The sequence below is a fragment of the Xenopus laevis genome, chromosome 7S, assembly GCF_017654675.1.
Source record: "Xenopus laevis strain J_2021 chromosome 7S, Xenopus_laevis_v10.1, whole genome shotgun sequence".
Taxonomy (NCBI): Eukaryota; Metazoa; Chordata; class Amphibia; order Anura; family Pipidae; genus Xenopus; species Xenopus laevis.
This window is the reverse complement of record NC_054384.1, coordinates 33,981,714-34,009,600: the sequence shown is the minus strand read 5'-3', so window position 1 is coordinate 34,009,600 and position 27,887 is coordinate 33,981,714. Positions and strand designations below refer to the sequence as shown.

General features: G+C 37.9%; 1 protein-coding gene across 32 annotated transcripts in view; it reads left to right on the top strand.

The window, feature by feature from the left end:
• The window catches only part of camk2g.S (calcium/calmodulin dependent protein kinase (CaM kinase) II gamma S homeolog), a 183,424-nt gene that overhangs the window by 74,629 nt on the left and 80,908 nt on the right, over positions 1-27,887 (top strand). For all 32 annotated transcript variants that reach the window (XM_041570394.1, XM_018226826.2, XM_041570388.1 and 29 more), the window contains 3 exon segments: positions 7,141-7,200; positions 19,404-19,458; positions 23,112-23,177. In XM_041570394.1, the coding sequence (XP_041426328.1) occupies positions 7,141-7,200; positions 19,404-19,458; positions 23,112-23,177 (181 nt within the window).

The window sequence follows — 27,887 nt, the reverse complement described above, 5'->3', positions numbered from 1 at the left end:
TAAATCAAATGTGAAAAACTGGCTGTGTAAAAATTAGGGTACCCTTGTAATTTTGCTAATTTGAATTCATGTAACTGCTCAATTCTGATTACTGGCAACACCAAATTGGTTGGATTAGTTTAAGCCTTGAACTTCATAGGCAGGTGTGTCCAATCATGAGAAAAGGTATTTAAGATGGCCAATTGCAAGTTGTGCTTCTGTTTGACCCTCCTTTGAAGAGTGACAGCATGGGATCCTCAATGCAACACTCACAGGATATGAAAACAAAGGATATTTAGTATCATGGTTTAGGGGAAGACTACTAAATTGTCATTTTCAACTGTAAGGAATGTAATCAGTAAATGAAAGGCCACAGGCACAGTTACTGTAAAACCCAAGTCTGGCAGGCCAAGAAAAATACAGGAGTGGCATATGCTGAGGATTGTGAGAATGGTTACAGACAACCCAAAGTCCTTCAAGAACATCTTGCTGCAGAGGGTGTACCTGTACATCGTTCTACAATTCAGCCCAATTTTGCACAAAGAAAATCTGTATGGCAGGGTGATGACTCACGCCACACACAGAGTCTCTTGTTTTATGCAAAAGCTCATTTAGACAAGCCACAGTTTGGTTTTGGAACAAAGTGCATTGGACTGATGAGAAAAAAATCTAGTATTTTGGTCATAACAAAAAGCAATTTGCAATGCGGAAGAAGAACACCGCATTCCAAGAAAAACACCTGCTATCTTACTGTAAAATTTGGTGGAGGTTCCATCATGCTGTGGGGCTGTGTGGCTAGTTCATTGACTGGGGCCCTTGTTAAAGTTGAGGGTCGGATGAATTCAACCCAATATCAACAAATTCTTCAGAATAATGTTCAAGCATTAGTCACAAAGTCAAAGTTACGCAGGGGTTGGATATTCCAACAAGACAATGACATTAAACACACTTCTAAATCTACAAAGGCATTTATGCAGAGGGAGAAGTACAATATTCTGGAATGGCCCTGTCTTGAATATCATCGGAAATCTATGGGATGATTTGAAGCAGGCTGTCAAATTTAACTGAACTAAAGAGATTTTGGATGGTCAAAAATATCTAGACACTCCTCAAAGGCTATAGGAGGCTACTAGTGGCTGTTACATTTGCAAAAGGAGGCTCAACTAAGTATTGATGCAATATCTCTGTTGGGGTGCCCAAAGTTATGCACCTGTATAATATTGTTGTGATGCATATTACATATTTTCTAATAAATAAAATCTAATAAACTTTGTCACTGCTCAAATACTACTGTTTCCATAAGGCATGTTATATTTTAAAAGGAAGTTGCTACTTTAAAAGCTCAGCCAATGCTAAACAAAACTCCCAACGAATATAAGTAAAAACATCAATGGAAATGCAAGTATGCTGGTCAAAAACATGCAATAATAACATCCAATGATGAAGCTGCACTCCCAGGTCTTGGTAAGGAAACAAATGCTTTATTCAACGTTTCAGCCCTTCAACTTGGGACATCTTCACGTGTGTGTGTGTGTGTATCTCCAATGACTACACACCCTGTTTGTAAACCTAAGTAACTAGATCTTCCCGCTGGCATTCAGCTGTTACTTGTAAGATCCAGTCAGTTCTGTCTGGCTTATGGCCTGTGGATAAGTCATTTAGGCTGCTTACATATGATTTACAATCACATTGATTGAGCCGCATCTCAGTTTAAGCAATGAGAAAATATAGTAATTTTGTCTCTGCTATGCTAAGTAGTATTCCATTTACAGAATCATTCACGTCACACATCGGTGATGACAAACCATGCCCCATGCAGGGCTAGGCCTTGCTTCCTTCTCTTTTTAGTAGAGAATTAACACAATAGGAGGGTGGTTAGAGTTTCTTAGGAACATTGTTCCAGTTAGCCTAAAGGTACTTGCCAGGTTTTGAAGCTTCCTACAAATTAGGTCCAAAAAGTCAAAGGGAAAATAATTATGTATTCAACTTTTTATGGGTTTATCTATTAAATACGAAGAAAAATAAACTAATGTTATTGCCCATTTGGAGGGGGATTTGCTGAAAGAAAAAGTAAAGTGTGTGTCCACTCTCAAACTTTCTTTGAATTTGGTGCTTAATTATAAATTAGTAAATACTTGTAAGAAGATCAGCACATCATCTTGTGTGAATAGTGTTGTTTTATTCCCACTAAAACAGTGATTCCAATAAAACCGTGATTGGAAATAAAACACCACTATTCACACAAGATGATGTGCTGATCTTCTTACAATTATTTACTTATTTATGATCAATCACCCAATTCAAAGAGGGTATATAAAAGAGAGAGAGCATATAAGTAATATAAGATATTGATATGCAAAAGGTATCTTTTTTTTTTTTTTTTTTTTAATTTTTTTTTCATATATAGGTATGGGACCTGTTATTCAGAAAGCTCGGGACGTGGGGTATTCCAGATAATGGATCTTTCTGCAATTTGGATCTTCATGCCTTAAGGCTACTATGAAATCTTGTAAACAATTGGCTGGTTTTGCTTCCAATAAGGATTAATATCTTAGTTTGGATCCTGTGCATTGTACTGTTTTATTATTGTTTTATTATTACAGAACAAAGGAAATAATTTTTAAATAATTTGGATAAAATGGAGTCTATGGGTGACAGCCTTCCTGCAATTCTGAGATTTCCGGATAAGAGGTTTCCGGATAATGGATCCTTTAACTGTACTGTACTTTCAAATGGACTGATAATTTGCAATGTTGATAAAGCCTTTGCTAATCCTCTTGGCACCTCATCACCGTGTTGGTTTAATTTTCTGATCTGAGTGTTTACATAATAAATATTGTCTGTAAATTAGGACAAAATTCAGTAATTAAATTGCACTTTTGTACTCTTAAAATGACTGCTCAAGAATATTTAATATTATAATTCAATAATCGGCTTTGCGCAACCTTTAACATTAATATATAACTTGTTTAAAAAGCAAGGGATACAGAATAAAAATGGGATGAGTACCCTGCTGGCAGGAGTTTACTATAAAATCTCATCTGCCATACTTGTCAGAGAAACAGGAATTCCCGAATGTTTGTTTGCTAATCTGAGTTATGTAAACTAACTTAATCAAATGCCTATTGGTTAGCTTTCGTTCTCCTGACATAACTAATTGTTGTTAAGAAGCACAGAATAGTGTATCCATTACCCACAAAGAATGTGCCATGGCAGCACACATAGGAGGTCTTGGGACTTAAGGGCGACACATGAGACCAAGGGTTTCTTTTTAAAGAGCAATGTATGACTCTTAAATGTCGCTTCACACCCATTCAGGGAGAGTGTGGACAACCTTTAGGCACAGATTGCTTGTTGCTCTACCCAGAAAGGGTCAGTCCCTCTCCTTTACTCCAGGAGACATAGGTTGTTTGGTTGCCATAGAGACCAAATGGTGTTAATCCTGAGCTTGGACAGCCAGAATAGCTGCCTCAACTTTATGACGGCTCCCTTTTCTCTCAATACAAGACCTATTTTATAGACACAGGACTTTAATGCTAACTTGTAAATTGCTCCTTTATAATTTTCACTTCAGTTACTGAACATAAACATTGTCATTGGCTGCTCAGAGGCTTTATTTACTCTTTTTTTTATGTAGTTTGTGCCAGCTGGGGTGGGGTAAAGTAAATACTCTGCGTTTTATTGGACTTATTGAATATTAAGGCAATATAATATCAAAAGTGCCCTTAACTGCACCATGTGAAGTAGAATGTGAGAAAAAATGTATTTAACAAATGCAGGTATCTGTAACTATAATTTTGATTCAGACACTGATACTTTTAATGGATGATATTTTGGTGATGGCAGAATAGATGAGGAATAGATGAAAAAAGTTGTTGGTTTGGGGTAAAATGCAAAGTTTAGGCCAGTGGCACACTTGGAGATGCTAGGTGTTTTGCCCATTGTGTTTTTAATAGCCCAAGCAAAAAGTAAAAATGCTTGAAATTTCCATTTATTGACCCTTGAGATACTCTCTGGAGAAAGTGCAAGTAGCAGTCCATGTCAGGAGATTCTTGCTAGAATGCACACTGCAGTATTTCAGGTCAGGAAGTTTTGCAAAAGCGTTTAAAAAAACTGTCCTCACATAGGCTCACTTAGATTTCAGTAAAGGAAGATGATTCTTGATGATTCAGACATTGTGCGTCCTTAGGGACATCTCACTAACCCTCCTCATTTCAAAAAGGTATATATGTGCAAGCCACTTATACCCTTAATAAAACAACTGCATTAAAAAGGGGTATAGATTGATGTTCGGAGAGGGTAATTTTTCCTTTTTTACAAAGCTTTCGTAGAGCCTCATCTTGAATATGCAATTCAGTTTTGGTCACCACTATAAAAAAGGGATATTGTTGAAATAAGTCCAAAGAAGAGCAGCTTAGCTGGTCAAGTGTATGGAACGTCTGAGTTCTGAAGAAAGACTAGCCAAGTTGGGAATGTGTACAGTGGAGAAGAATTGATAAACTAGCTGTAACTATGGATAAATATAAAGGAACCGCACAATAAACACTGATCCTTCCAGCAAATTTAAAGGCATCCACTGAGATTAGAAGAAAGGAAGTTCCATTTTAGGGCCGAGACACACGTAGAGATTCGGGGAGATTAGTTGCCTGGCGACAAATTGCCTTTTCTTCGGGTGACTAATCTCCCCAAACTGCCTCCCCGTCGGCTAGAATCTAAATCGCCGACGGGATAGCACTAGGAGCAATTTGTTTTCCAAAGTCGCCTCACGGAAAACGAAGCGCTCAGAGTGCCATCCCACTGGCTATTTAGATTCTAGACGGCGGGGTGGCAGTTCAGGGAGATTAGTTGACCGAAGAAGAGGTGATTTGTCGTCACGTGACTGATCTCCTCGAATCTTCTCGTCTGTCTCTGCCCTAAATAAGAGCTTAGAGCTTATATTGGCAGATACATTAGATACCTTCAAAGAAGTGTTGGATGGCTTTTTTGCAAAGGCAAAAATACAGGGTTACTGAAATTACCCCTTACCACAAAGTGCATTTTGGGACTGGTCCAGTTTGCTATCTTGGAGTCATGAAGGATTTTTGTTTTCATTTCTGAGGCAAATATGAATTGGCTTTGTATAGGTTCGTTTTGCCTTTGTCTGGATTAACTAGCAGACAGGTTTCATTTTGACAAAGAATTGAACTTTTCCCACCTGAATTTAGGGATGCACCAAATACACTATTTTGGATTTGGCCGAACCCCTGAATTGTCCGTATTCGTCCGAATACCGAACCAAATCGGAATAGGAATTTGCATATGCAAATTTGGGATGGGAAGGGGAAAACCTTTTTTACTTCCTTGTTTTGTGACAAAAAGTCATGTGATTTCCCTCCCTGCCCCTAAATTGCATATGCAAATTAGGGTTCCGATTCGGTTCGGCCAGGCAGAAGGATTCGGCTGAATTCGAAAGCCTTAAACAAAATTGCCACCTATATAGATTTATGCAGTTTAGTTAGGATAAAGAACATGGTACAGGTATGGGACCTCTTATCCAGAATGCTCTGGACCTGGGGTTTTCCGGATAATGGATCTTCAGTCCTAAAGTTCACTAGAAAATCATGTAAACATTAAATAAACCCATTAGGTTGGTTTTGCTTCCAAATAATTATTAATCATATCTTAGTTTGGATCAAGTACAAGGTAATGTTTTATTATTACAGAGATAAAGGAAATCATTTTTAAATATTTGGATCATTTAAATAAAAGGTAGTCTGTTGGAGATGGCCTTTCCGTTAGATAACCAATCCCATATCTGTACTGTATTATAACAGAGAAAAAGGAAATAAATAGAAATAAGGGATTCTCAGTCCAACGGTATAGAACATATATATTTCAGTTGCAAGTTTCAGCACAGACATGCAAAATTAACTACACAGATCCGGTGTGGCAGGTTTGTATCTTATAGCCAGTAAAATACACTTGCTAATATCTTTATAGGGGCATATTATTGAAAATATTCTAGACCAGGGCTTTTCCAGATAAATGATCTTTCCATAATTTGGAATACCATCAGGGCCGGACTTCCCTGCCCGCCGCACCAAGGCCTCTGGGTCCTAGCACTCGCCGCACCAAGGCCTCTAGGTCCTAGCGCCCGCCGGCAGAGTGCCCATCCGTCCCCTGCGCAAGAGCACAAGGGAACTCCAAATTCCCTATGTAGTTCACTATGTGGCGGGGCAGCATGCCGCCCCTGAAATTTCGGCGCCCTAGGCCCAGAGCCTTTGTGGCCTCGCCACAAATCCGGGCCTGAACACCATACCTTAAATTTAACTGAAATAGCAATTTAAATAATACTTTAAACATGAAATAAACCAAATAGTAATAGATCAATGTTGCAATCAAGCACAAGGTACTATTTTATTTTTACAGAGAAAAACTTTAAACATTTCAATTAATAATTGGAGGTTATGGGATGGCTTTCATGTAATACAAAGCTTCCCGAATATAAGGTTTGGATAAGAGATCCCATACTTGTATGACTACTGGTCTGTTAGACAGTTGGATCAAAATAAGTTGATTGGTAATAATGATATGCCTGTTTTTTGTACTTACATGCATCTTTAAAGTTCTGAGTAGTATGCCCAATTCATATAATTAAAGAATAGTAGAAATAATTAGCTTGAATCACTTGCAGAGCAAATCCAGGTTATTTGCTGAATTGCCATCTCTCCATGTATCCACATTTGTACTTTCCAGTCAGTCACTCTCATTGATAATAAAACATAACATATGTTCACTATCCTATTCTGCTTCTGCCTTACCTGCATTTTCCTTAATCGACAGCTACTGATATAAAATCAATGATTGCCATAAGATTCAGTATTTACCTGCATGAATGCTAAAAAAAGATGTACCTGCAGTTTTTATATATATTCGTGTCTTGTTGCCAGAAAAAGATTGTCTGCTTTATACAGAAGGGTTAATGTAGTAATGTAATGTTATTATTCCTTCTTTTAGGCAGTTATAATTAATATCTAAGTTCTAGTAGGTAATTGTTTTAGCTTGTATTGAATACATGTCTCTATTTCCTTTTGTTGAAGACCTACAGCTATTGATTATAGCACTGTTTACTGCTTCAGTATAATTTGATTGCTAATCCATACCTTCATTTTACTCTTGCAGACCACCAGAAATTGGAGCGCGAGGCTCGGATTTGCCGGCTTCTGAAACACCCTAATATTGGTAAGTACATGTTCTCATTGTGAATATGCAAAGTCTTCCACCGACCCAGTGTAATGCTCTGGTGACCATGAATTTTGTTAGAAGAAACAGGAGGAACTGCTGAAAAATGTTGAATTCAACACCACCAGCAACAGTCTCCTAGTAAATTAAATGCTGTATATCACGAAGTGTATTGATCTTATACACTGAAATGTGTACAGGTCATATATAGAAAAATAAAGTGCTTTTTAATTAAATGATAGTGCAGCATAAGGTAGCATAGAATGATTTAAAAGAGAATTAATATGCTTTTTTTGTATCTATCCTATGTACAGAATTATGATCTTTCTTCAGTTTTGAATCACCATACCTTAAAGGAACAGTTCAGTGTAAAAATAAAAACTGGGTAAATAGATAGTATGTGCAAAATTAAATATGTTTCTAATATAGTTAGTTAGCCAAAAATGTAATCTATTAAAGCGATACTGACACGTTTGTATAAAAATCATAGGAACATGTCATTATCAAGTAAATGCTGCATCCAGAATAGTTCCCCACAAAGCGGCCCCCAGCCCCCCGCAAACCTGCATTTACCCGACCCTCCGACACAGCTAAATGATCTTCTCAACCGTTTCAGTAACATTGGGCTGGGGGTGGCGTGATCTCTTCATAGGCTGATTACGAATGAAAACAGGAATTCAGCCTATGGAAGTATGCTCCACCCTCAGCCCAGCCTAAAGCTGGCCATAGACGCAAAGATCCGATCGTACAAATTGTGGATTCGTACGATTTTCGGACCATGTGTGGAGAGTCCCGACATTTTTCGTCCGTCAGATATCGGTTGTTTGGTCGATCGGACAGGTTAGAAAATTTCTGTCGCCTGCCGATAATATCTCTGCGTGTATTGCCGATCGTACGATTTTCAGAGGGAGACTGTCACTAGTGTTGTCAGACATAAGTATCCTACGATTGCTGTCAGGGGCAGAACATTGGGTGATCTGTTCTTATTTGATCGGAATGGTAAAGACTTTGATCTGAATGGTTAGTGGAGGGTCGGGAGATGGGAAAGTCCGATCGTACGTTGATTCGTACGATCGGATCTTTGCGTCTATGGCCAGCTTAACTGAAGCAACCTGGAAGATCTGTTAATGGTGTCAGCCGGTCTGCTGCACACAGGTTCGCAGGGCTGGGGGCGGTTTTGCAGGGGGGCTTTGCTGGGAACTATTCCTTGTGCAGCATTTACTTGATACTGACCCGTTCCTATGATTTTTATAGGAATGTGTCAGTATCACTTTAAGGCTGGAGTGACTGAATATCTAACATAATAGCCAAAACACTACTTCCTGCTTTTCAGCTCTCTAACTCTGAGTTAGTTAGCGAAGTGAAGGGGGCCCAAATGGGACATAACTGTTCAGTGAGTTTGCAATTGGTCCTCAGCATTCAGCTCAGATTCAAAAGCAAACAGTCTTGGCCCATGTACGCCCCCCCCCCTCACCCTCAAGACACCAACTGCCTGGTAACCAATCAGTGGAAACCAAGAGAGCTGCAAAGCAGGAAGTCGTGTTCTGTTATGTTAGACATCCAGTCACTCCAGCCTTTCTACATTACATTTTCGGCAAACTAACAATATATCAGAAAATGTTTTATTTTGCACAGCCTGCCTATCTATTTATGCAGTTTTTATTTTTACACTGAACAATTCCTTTAAGTCTGCTAATGCTCATTAATAAATGTGTGATTTCACTATTTTTAAAACACGTGCTCATCTTCATATATCTTCAGTGCACTATGCTCCTGGAAATTTATAGGTAATAGAGTTAAGATTTTCATTGCTGTGTTATTTACATTATAATCAGAGATTTGTGTGTAAAGAATAAAAACGCTGTAAGTGTAGTCTCGTGTAAGGACTTGTACCCGTACCCGTGGTACGACTATAAAGGGGGTTGATCCGACAAGGCCCTTGAACTTTTGCCCTTGACTGGGACCCCATGGCTAGTCATGCCAGAATATTAAAAAAAAAAAATTTTAAATGCTGAGAAAAATATTATATTTTTTGATAGTTGTAATCCTCTAAAACGAGAAACAAAATTGTTGCACGTGTGAAATCTCTACCTACACAGGCAAAAACATTAAAATACCTTTCCACTGTCATCCGCAGGAAGCTGCGAAGGTAAAATTTGAATACATCAATTGTGCAAAAATGTAGATGAAGGCTGGGATGGAAAGGGCATTTCATTTTAGAGAAGAATTGTGTGCAACAGTGGTTAGATTTATGATAAAGAGAAAAGAAGGGAATTATACCTAATGATGCCAAAAAAATATTCTCATAAGTTTTTGTTAGGGACATTTATAATTAATTGACACTTTTATTAAAGCAGATATATGTGTCAGTTTGCTCAGAATGTGTTCACCTGTTTTGAGCATTCTTTAACACATTTTTTTTTGTTGCACTTGGGGATGCCAAATGTTAGGCACCCCCAAGTGATTGTATTGACTTACCTGAAACCCTGCGCCGGTGCTCAGCAGAAAACTGCACCGGCCCGGGGTTATACCAGTGAGCACCTACTTTTCCGTCTTTTTTCCATCTTCCTCCTTCTTCGCGCGGCTGTGCATGCGCAGTAGAAAGAAAGTCCGAACTTTAACTAAAAAGCCGGCTATTTCGTCGGCATGTGCTTGCCCCTGGACATTTGAAGAAAGAAAACGCAGGAAGACAGCGTCGGACTGGGCCGGCGGGACACTGGGGGGAAAAAACGGTGAGCCTCGGCCCTCCGGGCTCCCACTGGCCCAGCACCCTGATCTGCGGATCCCCCAAATAAAACGACTCGCGGGGTGGGGGTCGGGGTTAGTAATCTAGTCCGACCCTGTGCAAACGTATTCCCATTCTGCTGCTCATTGAGTAATCAGGGTTCCCTCAGGCTATAGACGGAGCTTCGTGCAGTGACAGCAGAGGAGAGTTTATTATAGCAGAACAGCCAACCCACGGTCTGTCACCTCATCTTATCCCACCTTTCATATCTACCGTGGTTTTTGTTTGCAGATTCTGATTAGCCTGTCAGATTACCGGAAGATCTCCCACTTGGTCCCGGGCCCTAGTGAAGGGCACTTTACCCTCGACCGTCATATTTGTAATGTAGCAGGCCCATATACCACCTGCAACATTTAGTATTATCGATTATTCACTGCAGTGATAGTGGGCTTTAACTGTTTGAGTCTTAGATAAGACACTAACAAACATACAGGTATATGGACTCGAATTTGAACTATACAGAGACCCAAACAGCACCCAGCTCGATAAATAGTGACAGTCTATGGCACATTACAGCAGCTCCTCTGGCATTTGCCAGAAAATACAGATTTCTAGTGTGGGCTTGCATACATGGGTTAGATGATCACTGAAAAGCAATAAATGTAGCGTTTCACAGAAATAATTGGCTGAGCCACGGTTACACTAAAAGGAGATCGCCCCATGAGACATTGCCGAAAAACCAGGGGTTCCAGTTTGTTATGCCTGCCTGGACGTAATGGGCAAGATAGTCAAAGGTGGGAACACACATGGAATATATTACTGCATCAATTGCTAGCTCATGTTTTTTATTACTTTTATTATGTAACAGAATGGCCAATTCTTAAAAACTTTTCAATTGGTCTTCATTTTTTATTTTGTATAGTTTTCAAATGATTTGCCCTCTTCTTCTGACTCAAACCACTGCCTGGTTGCTAGAGTAATTAACACCCTAGCAACCAGATCTGTGCTGAAATCCATACTTTGAATCTCCACAACTTAAGTCTGCTAAAATAATTTAAACAGAAACTCCAGAATTCTTGGGACCTGGAGTTTTCTGGATAATGGATCTTTCTGTGATTTGGATCTTCATACTTTAAGTCTACTAGAAAATCATGTAAACATTAAATAAACCCAAAAGGCTGGTTTTGCTTCCAATAAGGATTAATTATATCTTAGTTTGGATAAAGTACAAAGAGAAGAGGAAAAAGGAAATCAATTTAAAAAATATGGATTATTTGGTTATAACTAAAATTTGTGTAATCTGCATCCCGGACAGGGATCTGTTAAAGGAAAACTATACCCCCAAAAGAATACTTGAGCAACAGATCTTATCAAATTAAGTGTTGTATTAAAGAATCTTATCAACCTGGAATATATATTTAAGTATATAACCCTTTTTACATTTCTTGCCTTGAACCACCATTTCATGATGGTCTCTGTGCTGCCTCAGAGATCACCTGACCAGAAATACTGTAACAAATCTAAGGGGCAGATTATCAAGGGTTGAATTTTGAAGTAATGGGAGTGTTTTTGAACTCCCATAACTTCGAAATTCAAATAAAAAAGACCAAACAAAATTTATTTTAAAAAAAATCGAATTTTGTTTGCGGGTGAATAGGCTATATTCAATCATTCCAATCAAAGTAAGATCTATATTTGATCGAATTCAATTAAAAGTATTTTAAAATAAAAACTTTGATGTTTCAAAGTCCACCAATTGACTCCAAATAGGCTCTAGGAGGTCCCCCACAGGCTAAAACAGCAATTCAGCAAGTTTAGATGTCGAGTGGATGAAGTCGAATTTTTAAAAAGTAGACAGAAATTTTTTTCAAATTCGTATCATATCTTCGATGAACTACGATCTTCAGTTCTTTCCATAGATTTTCAATTGGATTCAAGTCAGGTGATTGACTGGGCCATTCTAGCAGCTTTATTTTCTTTCAATTGAAAGTTTCCTTGGCTGTCTGTTTGGGCCTTACTGAAATGTCCACCCTCGTTTCATCTTCAACATCCTGGCAGATGGCAGCAGATTCTTACCAAGAGTGTCCAGATACATTTCTCCATTCATCCTTTCTTCAATTATATGCAGTCTGCCAGTATGATATGCTGAAAAACAGCCCCACACCATGACGTTCCCACCTCCAAACTTCACTGTTGGTATGGTGTTTTTGGGGTGATGTGCAGTGTGTGCAATGACATCCAAAGAGTTAAATTTTGGTCTTATCTTACCAGACTATATTCTCCCAGAATTTCATTGGCTTGTCCAAATGTTGTGCAGCAAACTTTAAGCCAGCTTGAATATTCTTCTTTTCTTTTCCAACAGTGGAGAATTGCGCAGTGAGAGCTTGCATATAGGCCATGTCAGTTGAGAGCATTACTTATTGTTTTCTTTGACACAACTGTACCTTCTAATTCAAAGTCTTTCTGAAGCTCTCTGAAAGTGATTCTTGGCTCTTGGACAACTCCTCTGATTATTCTTTCTCCTCTGTCAGAAATCTTGAGAGGAGTGCCTGGTCATGGCTGGTTTAGTGTAAAATTATGTTCTTTCCACTTTCGGGTTATGGCCTCAACTGTGCTCACTGTAACATTCAGAAGCTCAGAAATATGTCTGTAACAATGCCATTCCTATGTTTTGCAACAATAAGGTTGTGAAGGTCTTTGGGAGGAATTCCACGGGCGATTTTGTCACGATCCGATGTGCTGAGCAAAAACGCAGGCGTCTAGTTGGATGCGAGGAAATAAGGTAATCAACGGGAACGTTGGTGTTGCAGCATTCGTCCGACGTGACACGACTGTCGGATGCAGACGTTGCATGCTGTGTCTGCCTCCTATAGTTGTGTCGAGTCGGATGAACAATGCAACTTCATCCGACATCTCTTATATTATTTCCATCGCATCCAACTTGATGCCTGCGTTTTTTCTCAGTGCTCGGATCGCGCCGAAATAGCCCGTGGAGTTCCTCGCTTAAGAGAGCTCTTGTACCTGTCATGTGTGATACCTTGGTAGCAAGAAAACTTTTTATAGGCCATAAATTAAGACTAAACCAGCTGATATTAATTTGTATTGATAGGGGGCAGGATTGCTTTCTAAATTATGACAGATTTCAGCAGGTTTCTTGGTTTTCCATGGCATTTTGCACCTCCTTTTCTTCATTTGTTCAATACTTATTCCCCGTGTCATTCCATTTCATTACACATACAGTAACTTAAAGGGGTGGTTCACCTTTGAGATAACTTTTAGTATGATGTAGAGAGTGATATTCTAAGACAATTTGCAATTTGTTTAGGGGTGATATCACTCCAACTTGTAGTACAGCAGTAAAGAGTGATTGAAGTTTATCAGAGCACAAGTCACATGACTTGGGGCAGCTGGGAAATTTACAAAATGTCTAGCCCCATGTCAGATTTCAAAATTGAATATAAAAAAATCTGTTTGCTCTTTTGAGAAATGGATTTCAGTGCAGAATTCTGCTGGAGCAGCACTATTAACTGATTCATTTTTTAAAAAAAAATTTCACCATGACAGTATCTCTTTAATGTATTTCTATAGCAAGTTCTTAATTAATACCAAAACCTCTCTGGTACCCCCTGAACAGCTGTTAAGTAATTCTGAACATTCCAATGGAAACAGTGAACAGCTGGCCTGAGAGACCAACTGATCTGGCAGACACAGCTTACGAAATGTATCACCTTGCTATTATAGAGGATTTTTATCCTTTCTGACAGCTTTCGTGATGATACCCAAGGGCAGGTTTAACAACATTCTCATGCCTTTGTTAAATCTCCCATTTTATGAGCATTATAATGTTTTGTGTTTGAGGCCATGCTTTAACTTAAAACCTGCTTCTCGATGTAAGTTGCTGGAGGTAGTGCGATATCATATTCTTCTAAAGGCATATATCATACTGATCTTTTTTTTTTTTTTATTAAATCTATGAATGAATGGCCATATTATATAACTTTTAAAGTTAGAGAATATAAATTTTTGAGATTTTTAATTTACAAAAGTAATAACTCCGTACATATGAGCAAAGCATTCTAATATTTTGTATAATTTGTAAAGTAATTGCTTCCCGCATACATTTTGCTTTCCACATCTAATGTTTAGCTGGTGACAAAATAATATGATGCTATTATAAATACTAAACAGATAAATACTTGTGAATCCAGCTCATTTGGTTAATAGAAAACCTCCCAAGCTCTAAATATGAGATCATGAAATCATATTCTAACTCTGTTTTTTCTTTTAGTTGCAACATTTTTATTTTTTTTAAATGTAAGTGACAGATTCGAAAGCATCCGTTCTAAAGCAAGTTAAGCTTCTCTCTCCTCCTAATTGGAGCAGTGGAGGATGCTGGAGTAAATCAATTAATCTTTACGTCAGTGAGTTAATCTCCAGTCTCTCCTTGCCTGTATATTACTTAGCAAGTTGCTGCTTTGGGTTCAGCAAAATTGAGGAATAGAAAGAAGTATCCGTTCTAATTAGAGCTGTGCTATCCATGTATGTCCCATTCAGTTTGCTAGTGCTTACGTGCATGTTAAACACGCTGTCTATATATAGTCATCTGTGTGATACTGTAAGAGATGTAAAAAATGTATAAACACGAGAGTCCGAGACATAACTTTGTTATTTGGGGTTTTCAGAACAGAAAAATAAAAAAGAAATAGGCAAGTGCTGAGTCAGAACACACCTACAGCCAGCTGGTTTAACTTTATTATAGTTCCCCAGTGTGCGGTAGGATTTATATTTCACTGTATTTCAGGCAAGCAGTATGTGACTTCACACAAATATGATTAGCATCAGGGTGCATAAAAGCTTTGCTTTGGTAATTTTTCTTCAATTTATGCAAATGCATGCTTGGGATCTATGCTAATGAGAACACTGGCAGGTTTATTATATACTATCCTCATGATCTAAATATCCCTTTGACCAAAAGACTCCCTGCATTTATTGCGTAGAAGAAACAAGCTTTTTTGCCCATTTACCTATCTTTGGTTCCTCCAAAATGTGTTGAAATACTAAAGCAATCCTAGGCTCAACAGGCTTTCAGGCAATATATGGTAAACTATTTAGATCTTGTTCTTAGCGGATCTATCCCATCTCCTTTACGTCTTGATGAACCTATGTTGACATGACCAAAAGAAACCATTTTGGCAAGAAAAAGAATAGGTGATGTGACCCGTAATCTTAGCAATTCTAGAGTGGTACTGGATTTCAATGCAGAATAATTTTGGAGCATGCAGAGGCAGTGCGTTTGCAGAAGAGAGGCTCGTATCCATGACAACAGCTATTAGTTCAAAAAGTATTGACTGTTGTCATAGAAACCAACCGAGGTCTAATTTTCAGTAGCCCTAAGTAAATTGAGTTGACAATTTAACAAAGTACAAAACAGTCTCTATTTTCTATCATGTCATTTATTGCATTGCATTGGCAAGCAAAGTAATGTGTTTTATATAACAAACTAATTTTCAGTTTCTGATTGTCAACTGAACTTCTGACTCTGGCAGCTCCTTTGCTTCAGTTCAGTATTCCCTATATTTTTTAAACAAATGCAGCTTTAACCCACATCTTTTGTTTATATTTCTATGCTGTTTTGTTGGAGGAATTTTTTTTTGGGTGGGGGGATTAAGAATAAGTAATATTAGAGAAAGTTTTCATTATTATTGTTTTTATTTTACAGTAATTTGCATACATTATGCATCATTCACATCTGTCCCTGCCCCTGTAGAGCTTACAATCTAAACACCAATCACATTTTGGATTTTAGTAGAAAACTTTTTTTTTCGAGAAAGAACATGCTACTATAGGTTGTTTTATATATTGCTTCTTTATAAAAAAAAAAAGTTAACATAGATCTCCATTGTATTTTACTGTATTGAATTATATGCACATTATTCTGTTAAGAGTATTGATTTATGTTTCACAATAGCCCTCCTATTGAAAACTGCCAGACGCCATGGGAGAAGCGAAAGCCTTTGGAAAATATAGTTAAAAGATAGTTAAAGGAAAATACAGTTAAAGGGGACAATACACACACTTTTTCAACATTAGTCCTATAGTTCTTGTGCTGAACATTAAAAAAAAATGTATACCAGTATACAGTATACCGAGAAGCCTTCCCTGGGTATGCAGGGTAGCCGCATGGTGTCTGGTGCCGCTGCAGTTTTAAAGGAACAGTAACACCAAAAAATTTAAGTGTTTTAAAGTAATGAAAATATCATGTAGTGTCACCCTGCACTGGTTAATCTGTTTGCTTCGGAAACACTACTATAGTTCATATTAACAAGCTGCTGTGGAGCAATGGCGGAAATAATATGATAACACCATTAGACAGACAGATCTTATTTGCTATCTGCTGTGTAACCTGAGCCTTTTCTCCTTTGAATGGCTGCCCCCATTGCTACACAGCAGCTTATTTATATAAACAATAGTAGTGTTTCTGAAGCTAACACAGCAGTTTTACCAGTGCAGGGCAACACTGCATTATATTTTCATTACTTTAAAACACTTTCCTTTTTTGATGTTACTGTTCCTTTAAGTTCCCAGGTTAGTGCTTAAGTGCCTAAATGTGTGGCTTTCCATGACCATTACAACAAGTCAAAAAGTATATTCAGCACTAAGCCTAGTAATTAAGCTAATGTTGAAAAATGGAGTCTACTCCTCCTTTAAGTATGAGATATGCAAGTTAAAGGGGACCCGTCACCCAAACAAAATTATTCCAAATCCTATTTTATCATGTTAGTCAAGCAAAATGAACTTTAATTACACTGTATAAATTATTTGAATATTGTTTCCATCAGTCTGGGAACTCATAATTATAGCAACCAGGAAGGAGCCATTTTGTGGAACTTGTTATTAAGAGAAGCCTTGTATCATCTCAGAATCTTGTTTGTGCACCAGGGGACAGGGACCCAATGTCCATCCCCATGCCCTGGTTACACAATTAAATCGTTAAGAGAGCTGGGGGAATGTAGGGAGAGCAGTGACATCTAGGAAGTGCTGAATGGAAAGTGAAAGTAATTGTCTGCCCCGCCTCTATGCCACTGGCATAGAGGAGGGGCAGACAATATTTGATTGACAGCTGATATTTTTAAATGCGTTTACAACAGCTATGAATGCTTTAATAAAAAAAAAATTGGATTTCATATTTAATTTAAAAAGGACTTTTATTATACAGAATTTTATGTCTGGGTGACGGGTCCACTTTAATACAATAGAGGCAATGTTATGTATGGTATTCAGAAAATACACGTAGGTGAGAGAGCAAGGAAGCTAAAGAAAACACTAAAGAGAGGGAGAACCTGGAGAAAATTATATGGAATGAGGATAAAAATGACACTTATAGTGAAAGAAAAAAAATAAGTTTAACACACTGTTTCAGTTTCCAGATAGTTCACGAGAAATAAAGGCTTTCTGTTGGCTATTTGTGGCTGTTTTTCTAATATTGAAGTGTATCATTTAATTTTCCGCCTTCTTATGTCTTTGTAAAGCAGCTCTTGGGGGGGGACAAATTGTTCTAAATTGATACATTTAGTTGATACATTTGTTATCTTTGTCCCTGCTGATCAAAATCCCTGAGTTTCATTAAAGACAGCTGTTAGAATTGATACAATAGTTGCTAATATTCCACAGATGCTGCTGAGAAATGTATCTGCTAATTGTAACAGAATCTGCACCTGAATTACTAAAGACTAAACACTAACTAGAGACAGGAACTTAAACCTTAAATTTTGAAAAACAGCAAAAAATAAAAGAAGAAAAATCTTTAGTTCTTGTGAACAATATTAACAGCTCAGCTAAAGAAAGTGTTTGCAAGGTGAACAACCCCTTTAAGGAGACTATGGAAAAACAATAAATGGAGATTTTGTTTATGCCTTGGTCATCTGAAATTGCAGCAGGATTGAACCTTATTTCTTCCATAAAATAGCATGGTTTTTCAGCTGCTTAAAGGACCAGTAACATAAAAAAAATTAAAAACATTTGTTTCTACTTAACGACAAAAAAAAACACCAAGACAGTTTTAACTTTCAATTCGCAAAGTCTTTATGAAGAAATTTCTTACCGATTCTCTGCTTGCGCTCCTCTTGAGAAATGGAGACAGGGGGACGATCCATGGTGTTGCGCTCGGTTTCTCCTCCATGCCTTCTATAGGAGATAGCCAGGGAGGAGAATTCGAGCGCCGCACGATGGATCGTCGCCCGGATGCGTTTCTGAAGAGGATCGCAAGCAGAGAATCTTGCGATTGAAATTTAAAACTGCGTTGGTGTTTTTTTTTTAAGTAAAACAAATTTTTTTAAAATTTTTTTTTAGTTATTTTAAAGGTGGAGACCAGTTTTTGGTGAAAAACCTATGAAGAAGTAGAGAACTGCTTTTGTAACTTAAGGTGGCCATACACGGGCCGATAAAAGCTGCCGACATATGTATGGGCCCCCCTGACGGGCTTCACCGATCAAGATCTGGCCGAAAGTCGGGCAGAGCTCGATCGGATGGGACAAAAAATCCCATTGGATCGCGGCCGCATCTATTCGTTGATGTGGTCCCGCAATCCGACTGCCCGTTAGGCATCGTTAGGATCCGATCGTTGGGCACTAGGGCCCACGATCGGATCAGCCCGATATTGCCCACCTCAAGGTGGGCATATCGGAGGGAGATCAGCTCGTTTGGCGACATTGACAAACGAGCGGATCTCTGTGTATGGGCATCTCTGTGTATGGGCACCTTTAGCCAGATAGTAAATGCATTAAAATTTGTATTAAAAAAGGTTTTTTTTTATGTAAATGGGAAAATGTGGTATTTAATACTCAGTTCAGCCTCACAATAATGTTACCCTTCTACCTGAATGTATTTAATGAACTTGCTTAATGACACTTTTCCCTAAGCCAACTTTATATTACTAAAAACAGTCACCTTGCATCTGCCATTATATGAAAACAAGCAAATTGATAGTAATGAAGTGTAGGTTTCTCTGATCACTAATTACCACTTTAACACCTTATTAGCTTCTCGGGTTGTTGATTACACCTTTTGGGTGACGCCCACCAGCAAGGTTTGACAAACTAAATAGCTACTTACTGTTATAAAAGCAGTAATGTGCAGTACTCTGGGGAGCTGTCAACTGTAATAGCTTACCAACACCACTGTAATTGTTCATCTATTTGCTAGGTGTGGCATATACATTTATTTTGCCTCTGAATCAAATTATATGTCACAAAAAAAAGGATTTTTGAGAGAAAACCTCTTCAACCATAGGTGGCCCAAACATAATTCTTTGTTCCACATGAGTTTAATCAACAGGGCTTGTGCAGAACATTTTTCCTGCCTGTTAATTTTATCTATGTTTTTTTCCTTACGTCTTGACGTGTTGAACTCAAGAACATCCTTATTAAATGGTTTTGATTTTGGTGTCTTAACTCATTTATGTTCTCTTCTCTTTCTCCAGTGCGTCTCCATGACAGTATTTCAGAAGAGGGCTTTCATTACCTTCTTTTTGACTTGTAAGTATGCCAGTGTATGGCCAGTTCATACTGTTATTGGGGTTTGGGAATGACTTAAAAGGTATTCTTAATTATTTGATCATACCTTTTTGTTCTAGTTTATAACCTGCAGTACACATAAGCCATCTTCTGTAGGCTACAAAGAAAGGATCTCAGACTTATTGTCCTCTGTTTTAAATTTAAATTTCTTGCATGATTTTGGTAAATAAAGGGCTGATATATTTCATATTTGGCATACTTGCCACAAATGTAATGGCTTCTTGCTCTCCTTACCTGTAATAATCAGACACAAAGATGCTTTAAGGTTCTGTGTTCAGTATCCCAGCTACATAATACCTTTAATAATGAAATTTTGTATTTATTTCTTTGTGCGTGTATCTCATTTTGTGCACCTGAGTCCCATGGTGCTTTCTATTTAGTAGCCACATTTTGTGTTTTACAACTGCATTTGTGTATGCCGAGAACTTCCTATACCAGTCAGTTGAACTGAAGAAGCTGCTCGGATGAGTAGTGAAACGTCTTCAATAATTACTCGGCAAGTCCAGTTGTTTTTTGAATTTTTTATATTAGATATAACTGCATTCATAGTTCACACTTTTTGCAGCTTTATACATAGGCCCTGGCATTTGAGGTACACAGAGGCCCAAACAGCCCCCCACCAGCACACTAAATAGTGAATTTCTGTGGCACCTTACAGCAGCCCCTCTGGCATTTGCCAGAACCCACAGATTGCCAGTCCAGGCCTTCAAGATATCATTCTCCTGTCTTTCCCCCAATAGCCCATCAGCAGCACAATGGGAGGATAGCAAGATAACAGCTCCCTGACCTGCATTGCTAAAAATGCTCCCATGCCCCACTTAGTGGTAGATATGAGAACAGCACTCAATAATAGGAGTAGGAGAAACAATAGCTTATCTGAAAGCAGTTCCAAATTGAATGGTTTCTGAAAGCACATAATCAGACAAAATGACCTGAGATGTCTGTCTACACACCAATATAACAAATAAAAATAAATGTATTGGTTTAAGACTGCATTTTTAATGGTAGAATTACTTACAATGTGAACAGCGTAATTTAGTGATAAAAACACTACCAAAAAACAGCACATCCCAGGTATACACATATAAAATATAGTATTGTTGCCTATGCTGTGATTCAAGACCGTACTAACTGAGAGCAATTAAAGGAGAATGATGAATAAAGCAGATAAAAGGTAGTGTTTCTTTGGCTCCCACTAGACCTGACCTCTCCCCTACACCCCACAAAATCTTCTCTGTTTTCCCTACTTCAGAATAAGCAGCGTAGCAATGTGTGGTTGAAGGACAGCTTCTCCAGCTACTGATAGACAGGTGATAGAACATTCCATGAGCTGTAATATGTGTGTTATTCAACAGGAACTTAAAGATCTGACATTTCCATCATTATATAATTGTTACAGTATTACACGTTTATAACTCCTCTGCCTGCTGATTAGTCCTTTGTTCCAAAATAATATACACTCAATTGTAATATACAATGTATATAGAGGAACAAATTACCCCCTATTGTAAAATATAAAGCTCTCATAATTTGCTTTGGTATTCCATAACTATATAAAGATATGATCCTGAAGGCCTTGACCCAGGGGTTCCCAACCTTTTTTACCTATAATCCACATTCCATTGTAAAAAGAGCGGTTAATATATGGGCTGTGATTCCCTATGTGCACTGACAGCCTACAGAAGGCTCTGTTTGGCAGTATACCTGGATTTTATGCAACCGAAACTTGCCAAAACTGTTCCTCTGTCCAGTTTTCTACATAGAGCCATTGTATAACTAGAAGTAAGACCTTTCCAAGGCAAGTGTTAAGTTCAGTTTTCCCTTGAGTAGTGGTGTAACTAGATGTGACTGGACCCCGCAGCAAATGAATTTTAGGGTCCCCCAACATATCTAGAGGTTGACATGTTTGCCGCAGGGCTGCTTCCTCTATAGTTTCGCCTCTGCCCTTGAGCTTGCATGCCCTGTGCTTTGCACCTTATGCACAGTTCATCAAAGCAGGGTGAACTGGAAGGAGTAGTAACTTTCAAGTGCAAGTAACTTGGTGAATAGCATTTGCTCACAATTCTGTGCATGGATGTGTGCTTAGGTCTGTACATGAGAGCTGCGTGTGTGTTAATGTATAGAGCTTGACTTTTCTGTAATCCTTGCCCATTGCATTAGGTTGTGATACAATCTTTTTAACCAACGTAGAGAGCTGGTGAATTGTTCAGACAATGCCTATTGCTTAGCACTGGATTTAGATACTCCTACCCCTCACTGCATAGTGCTGTTGGGCACGTGTTGCATATTGCAATTAAGTGATGTGCGGGCTTGCCCGAAACCCATTGATCGAACAGGTTTGAGTTGGCTAATTGTCTCCACAGACGGGTGGCGATCCAAATTTGCCCCCAGCTGCCCACTTCACAATCTCCATGTGTTGCAAGCGCCAACACTGATGGGTAAGCACTGGTTTACATTGTTGTGCTTGCCCTACCCCTCCTGTGACTTCGGAAAAGGGGTCTGGTGTAGAGCTGCAGACCAGGTCAGGTGGAGAAAGCAAGGGTTAGGGTTGGGTGCTGGTGAAGTATTTTTTCAACCCTTCTCATACAGTAGTGCAGTCATATGTTTTTGCTTATATCCATTTAACAAAGCTATAATGCATTTCTGCATATAGCTTATGTGCATTTCAGTTGACATTTCTTACATAGCTTTGGGATTTGCTTCTTCTACCATGTGAGCTTGTATATAAACTTCAGTTCAGTCCTTCGCTATAGTGTAGGGGCTCAATCTGTTCGGTTCTAGCTTGTGACATAGTGCAGGGGCTCACTACTGTTTGTACCTTTAATAAGCTGCAATACTCCTTCTCCTATCCATTGTGTATATTCTGTGTGCAATGTGTTCAATTTGTACTTACTGAATAGTGCTGGAGTAAGCTTCTCCTACCTGCTGCATAGAGCTGGTATACACTTTAATTCATGAAAATTGCATAGCTGTAGGGTTCTGCACTATGTCTGGTGGCAAGGAAGCATAGAGACCTTTCTCAGTCTCACAAAATTAACATATGCAATATCTTATTAAAAAAAAGTGTGTATTATATTTATATAACTGCCACTTAACTTGTTGGTATACTGTCACTTGTTCCTCTTGTACTTTCTGTGTAAGTCAGCAGTTTATACTTTTGTGATGACTGCCATTTATTGTAAGCACTCCATAACCACAATTATCAAAACTATCTGAATCTGACTGCATATGATAACAGGATTGACTTTTGTTCTGTCACGTGATGGATGTATCCGATATTCAAATTGCAAAGGGCCTCTGGTTTTGTAGGAAGAAAATGTTTGCACAAAATAAAAAGAATAAAACATACAGTTTTTACTGCAATGTCAACAGTAAAAATAAGTTCTGATTTCATCCTTCTTTGCTACTAATGCTGTATAGTTATGCTTGTCCCTCTTGGGTAGTTAATGCCTAAGCAATGTCACTGTGCCTGATATCAAATAGTTTGCCATTCTTGAGCGTTGTTCTTGGCACAGCACCAGTTGGACCTCTACTTTTCTGTGGTTTGCTATAGGATCCCTATTGGTACTATTTAACAACTGACTCTTTCTCTCTCTCTTCTCTCTCTTTCATAGGGTGACTGGCGGAGAGCTATTTGAAGACATTGTGGCAAGAGAATATTATAGTGAAGCAGACGCCAGGTAAGGACAGAACTGAATAGCAGATACTATATTTAAATTGTCAGTATGACAATACCAGTTTTTATATTGCAACATTCAGAGTGTATAAACTGATATGATAATATCATTCTGAGAATTCAGAATTTTTTTCTGTAGTGGTGAGGTGAGTCCCTTTCAGTGACTTTGTCTTGCTTCTAGGCACATTGCAAGCACAAGAAAATGTTTCTGACAAACCAGAAAAATTTTCCCCTCACCACTAATCCATACATTTGCTTTGCCATACCATTTCCTCCTCTCAATTGCCTCAGCTCCCTCTTTCCAGTTCCAAAAAAGATTTAACCCACTGCTTTTGATTCTTTGGCGAAGAGAGAAAAAAAATGTGTTACATTAGTTAAAGGGGTATCCTTAGAATATCACTGTAAACAAACATTTATGATTTGCATTTGCTCTTCAGTTTTTTAATTTTCTGATGTTTTGCTTTATTATTAATTAGGCAGTTATCCAGTTTTGAGGATCAGCAGCTGTAGTATTTTTGATGACAAGTCTGGAAGATGAATAGGACAGTGTTAAATAGAAAATAAGTAACAAAAACAACGTTATTAGTAATATTGCAGAGAGTGCCTTTGCAGTCAACATCATTAAATTACTGCAATATGTTAGCATTCTCATTCTGTATATACTGACATAATTGTTTAGGTCTGCTTCACCTAGTCAAGGCTGCACTCCGGTATGAACACAAAAAAGGTTACTTTCAAGCACTAGAATTTAAAATATCATGGGTACAAAGTACATCCCATTTTCTGTACAGTAGCCTAGTGCACACCAATAACTTATTACATTGTGGTATGAGTACTCTTATAGCATCATCAATATAGCAAAATGTGTAAATACATGAACATATAGATACACATACCTCCAGTATCAGAGTGCATAGTTTGCAAATTTTGATAAAGCAGACACATTGTTGGAAAACTCCTTTTGCAGATCCTCTTGAGAAAGTTATTTTTTTCTGAGACATCTGGGTTTCTGACTTAACAAGATAGGGCTTAAACTGAAATAAGTCTGACAGTCGTTGCTATTGGGGAATACTACCAGGAATATTACCCAGTTACCATCTTTAGAAAATACAGTGCTGTACAGCTCTTATGGAACAGGATAATGATCAGATTTGTAATATTTTTGGGGCACAGTTTATATTGAAATGATGGCATACAAAACCTTCTGGATGTTGCTTGCCTAGTTGCCTTAAAGGCTCAGAGAGGAAACATTCAGGCTTCAGTTTGCAGTCAATCTCTGGTGTGTTTCAAGATCTCCTACATTCATTTATATAGAATTTGCATTTATCTGTTTTTGCATGTTGCAATTTTTACTGATATTAATGCTTAAAGGGGTTGTTCACCTTTCAGACACTTTTTGCAGTTGAGTTGTTTTCAGATTGTTCACCAGAAATTAAGACTTTTTCCATCTTTTATTTTTCCAAATAAGTTTAAAGTTCCTGTCTCTGGTGTTTTAGGCAACTCTGTAATCCAGGTGCAGATGCTTAGCTGTTAGGGTAGGGGCAGACTGGCAGACTCGGGGAGATTTAGTCGCCTGGTGACTAATCGCCTCTCCTGTGGGGCGACAATCTCCCGAACTGCCTTCTTCCTGCCTTCCACCTGCTTGAATGAGAAAACGCCAGCGCAATGCACTCGCGGCACTTCCATATCAGAAATCGCCCAAAGTTGCTATTCGGGCGATTACAATTTGCTATATTTAGTTGATACAATTAGTTGATACATTTCACAGCAGCATCTGTGGAATATTAGCAACTATTGTATCAATTCTAATAGCTGTCTTTAATAAAACGCAGGGATTCTGCTTATCAGGGCCAAAGATAAGAAATTCATCAACTAAATGTATCAATTTAGAACAGTTACAGAGTCTGCAAAAGAGATGCTTTAGAAAGACATAAGGAGGTGAAAAATTTGCACTTTAATATTAGAAAAAGTCACAAAATCGAAAGTAATTGGGAAAAGTCTTTATTGTTGATGAACAATCTGAAAACAAGTGAACTGAAAAAAGTGTTTGAAGGTGAACAACCCCTTTATAACAATATTACTGCGTGTTATCATGACCTAATTGTAAAGGAAGGCAATGCACATTTAACCCCATTAATTCAGAATATAAGCTAATTATAGATAATGTGCCACGTGTATATGGTCTAATTGCAACCTCAGTGTTTCACTAAGCACCCAAAACTTATTGCAAAGAGTGGTATATTTGAATAGACTACACATATGCTAAACACTGACATATTTCTAAGCATGAAACAACCACAGATGAGACAGAGAGAAGGAGAAAAAAGCACTGCTGTTGCCAATAAAATACCATCTGTACTAAAATGTGAAATGTTCCTTTGCCTGCCAGCATTAAAAGTTCATTGCCATTTAGAAATGATTCTCTTTGGTGTGTGTTGCATCAGGATGCAGATCTTTAAACATGACCTTCATTCTAGTATGCAAATCATGTATTTTAGTAATCGTTGCCCCGGATGTTTGGTACAATGCCCTATTGCTATTATGTTCCAAGGCCGATAATATTTACAGAACTAGTTTTCTGTGCTAAATCTGTGTAAATGCAAGGTTGTGATTTTTTTACTCTTGACTTTAACAAAACGAATCTAAAGCGAAAATTTAATTAGGTTTTGACTAACTAACTAAAAAAGTTATGTAATGCAAATTACTACTTGTTGCTTTTCAATTTTGCTGTCTTTGATAAATAATTGTTAAAACTGCATTGCAGTTGTTTTCTATGCTTACAGAGCAAATCCTATTGCCGGTTATGGCACATAGTGCAAAAATTATGCTTGTTGGCAAAACACACAGATTTATCTTTAATGGGGAGATTTATCAAAGGTTGAATTTATGTGAATTTTCTTTACTCTAGTAAATTAGAATATACTTACTCGAATGGGAAGTTATTTAAGAAAAAATTAGAAAGTCTAAAATTCGATCGAATAGTCCCGACCCGAAAATTTGAATCATATCAGTTTTCCATCCGATAATAACTAGAATGTCAGGAAGGCTATTAACATATTTAAATGGTTCAACAGACCTCTGCCATTGACTTGTAGATTGTAAATCTACAAAAATGTAAAAATGTAAATCTTGACAGGTTTTAGGTGGTGAATATTCGAATTAGAACTGTTTCCATTGTCGAGATGTAATAAATCTCACATTCAAATTGGGGGATTAAAAACAATTCGAAAATTCAAATTCACTACTCGACCCTTAATAAATCTGCCCCTAAATGTACAATATTTTTGTGCTCATTCTAAATTAGTCTACCACATATTAGGAGAATGGTGCTATAAAGGGAAGTGGTATAAAAAGTGAGCTCTGTATGAAAGATCACCAAACATGCCTTCCTCTTGTATTTATTACTGTATGTCCTCAAAATATAGCTACATGTTGCCTTGTTCTGTTTGTAAGATGACCCATCTAACCTTCGTTTATTCTTCCTATGACTCAGTGCTACAAAATACAGTTTGCTGGAATACAAGTGCAATTTCTTAAGAAGGATCAGTTTCATATAATAAAAGATCAGTTTTCTGATATTGTGTTACTTTCAGTATTTGTTCTGGCTACATGGTATTTAGATTAGGGATGCAACAAGCCAAATAAGAAGCCTGATTTACATTCGCAAATGAAAAGTGACATGCTTTTACAGATTTGGTTTGGCAGGCACTTGGATTTGGCTGAATCTGAAGCCTGCTAAAAAAAAAAATGGCCAAATCCTGGCAGAATCCCAAGATGAATACTAGATTTGGTTCTTCTCTAATTTAAATTAAATGCAATAGTCCAGAACTGTCCAGCTGGAGGCCCATGAGCTGATCATGAGCTGATGTGGCCTTCCAGTGGCACCACAGGTTTCTTGAAATGACACTGTAATGTGGTCCTTAGAAATACATTATGACAAATAATGATCCCAAAAATTCCTATATCAAAAGATAGCTGTCCCAATGCTTTTTTCTCCAGTTAAAAAAATATTTTATTTAAATTCATATTAAAAATTCAGATACATACTGACCCCACAAGGCCCACCTTACGCGTTTCGCACCCTCCGGCGCTTAGTCATAGGTGTGCGAAAACGCGGAAGGTGGGCCGGAGGGTGCGAAAAGCTTACGGTGGGCCTTGTGGGGTCAGTATGTATGTGAATTTTTAATATGAATTTAAATAAAATATTTTTTTAACTGGAGAAAAAAGCCTTGGGACAGCTATCTTTTGATATATGAATTTTTGCATATGATTGCCTGCGAACTGGGGCGAGTCCCTCAAGGTAGAAACCAGATGTGGACTCCCAATTGATGAATACTAAATAATTATCCCAGTCAGAGTAACAAAATGTAGATTGCAGTCATAGGATTACAAAATTTCAAAGTAAGAAATTTTAGTTCTGTGTAGCTTTTAATTGCATATGTCGAAATCAGAATGCTATTGAAGAAAATCTGTTGGCATAGCAAGGAGGAATATAGGCACTGTAAATAGATTTTTTTTTGCAGAAGTTGAAGTAGTCCATTCTTCTGCGAATAAAGGACTTGCCACCATGCCATTTGGCGAGAAGTGTTCAGAATCCACAGGATTATCGAGAAAATAGAAGTCCTTTGCTTACTTTTGTGGAGTTTGCAATTTCCTGATGAATAGGATTTTTATTCGACAAAAGAAGGGAAAGTTTTTAGTTTCCTATTAGATC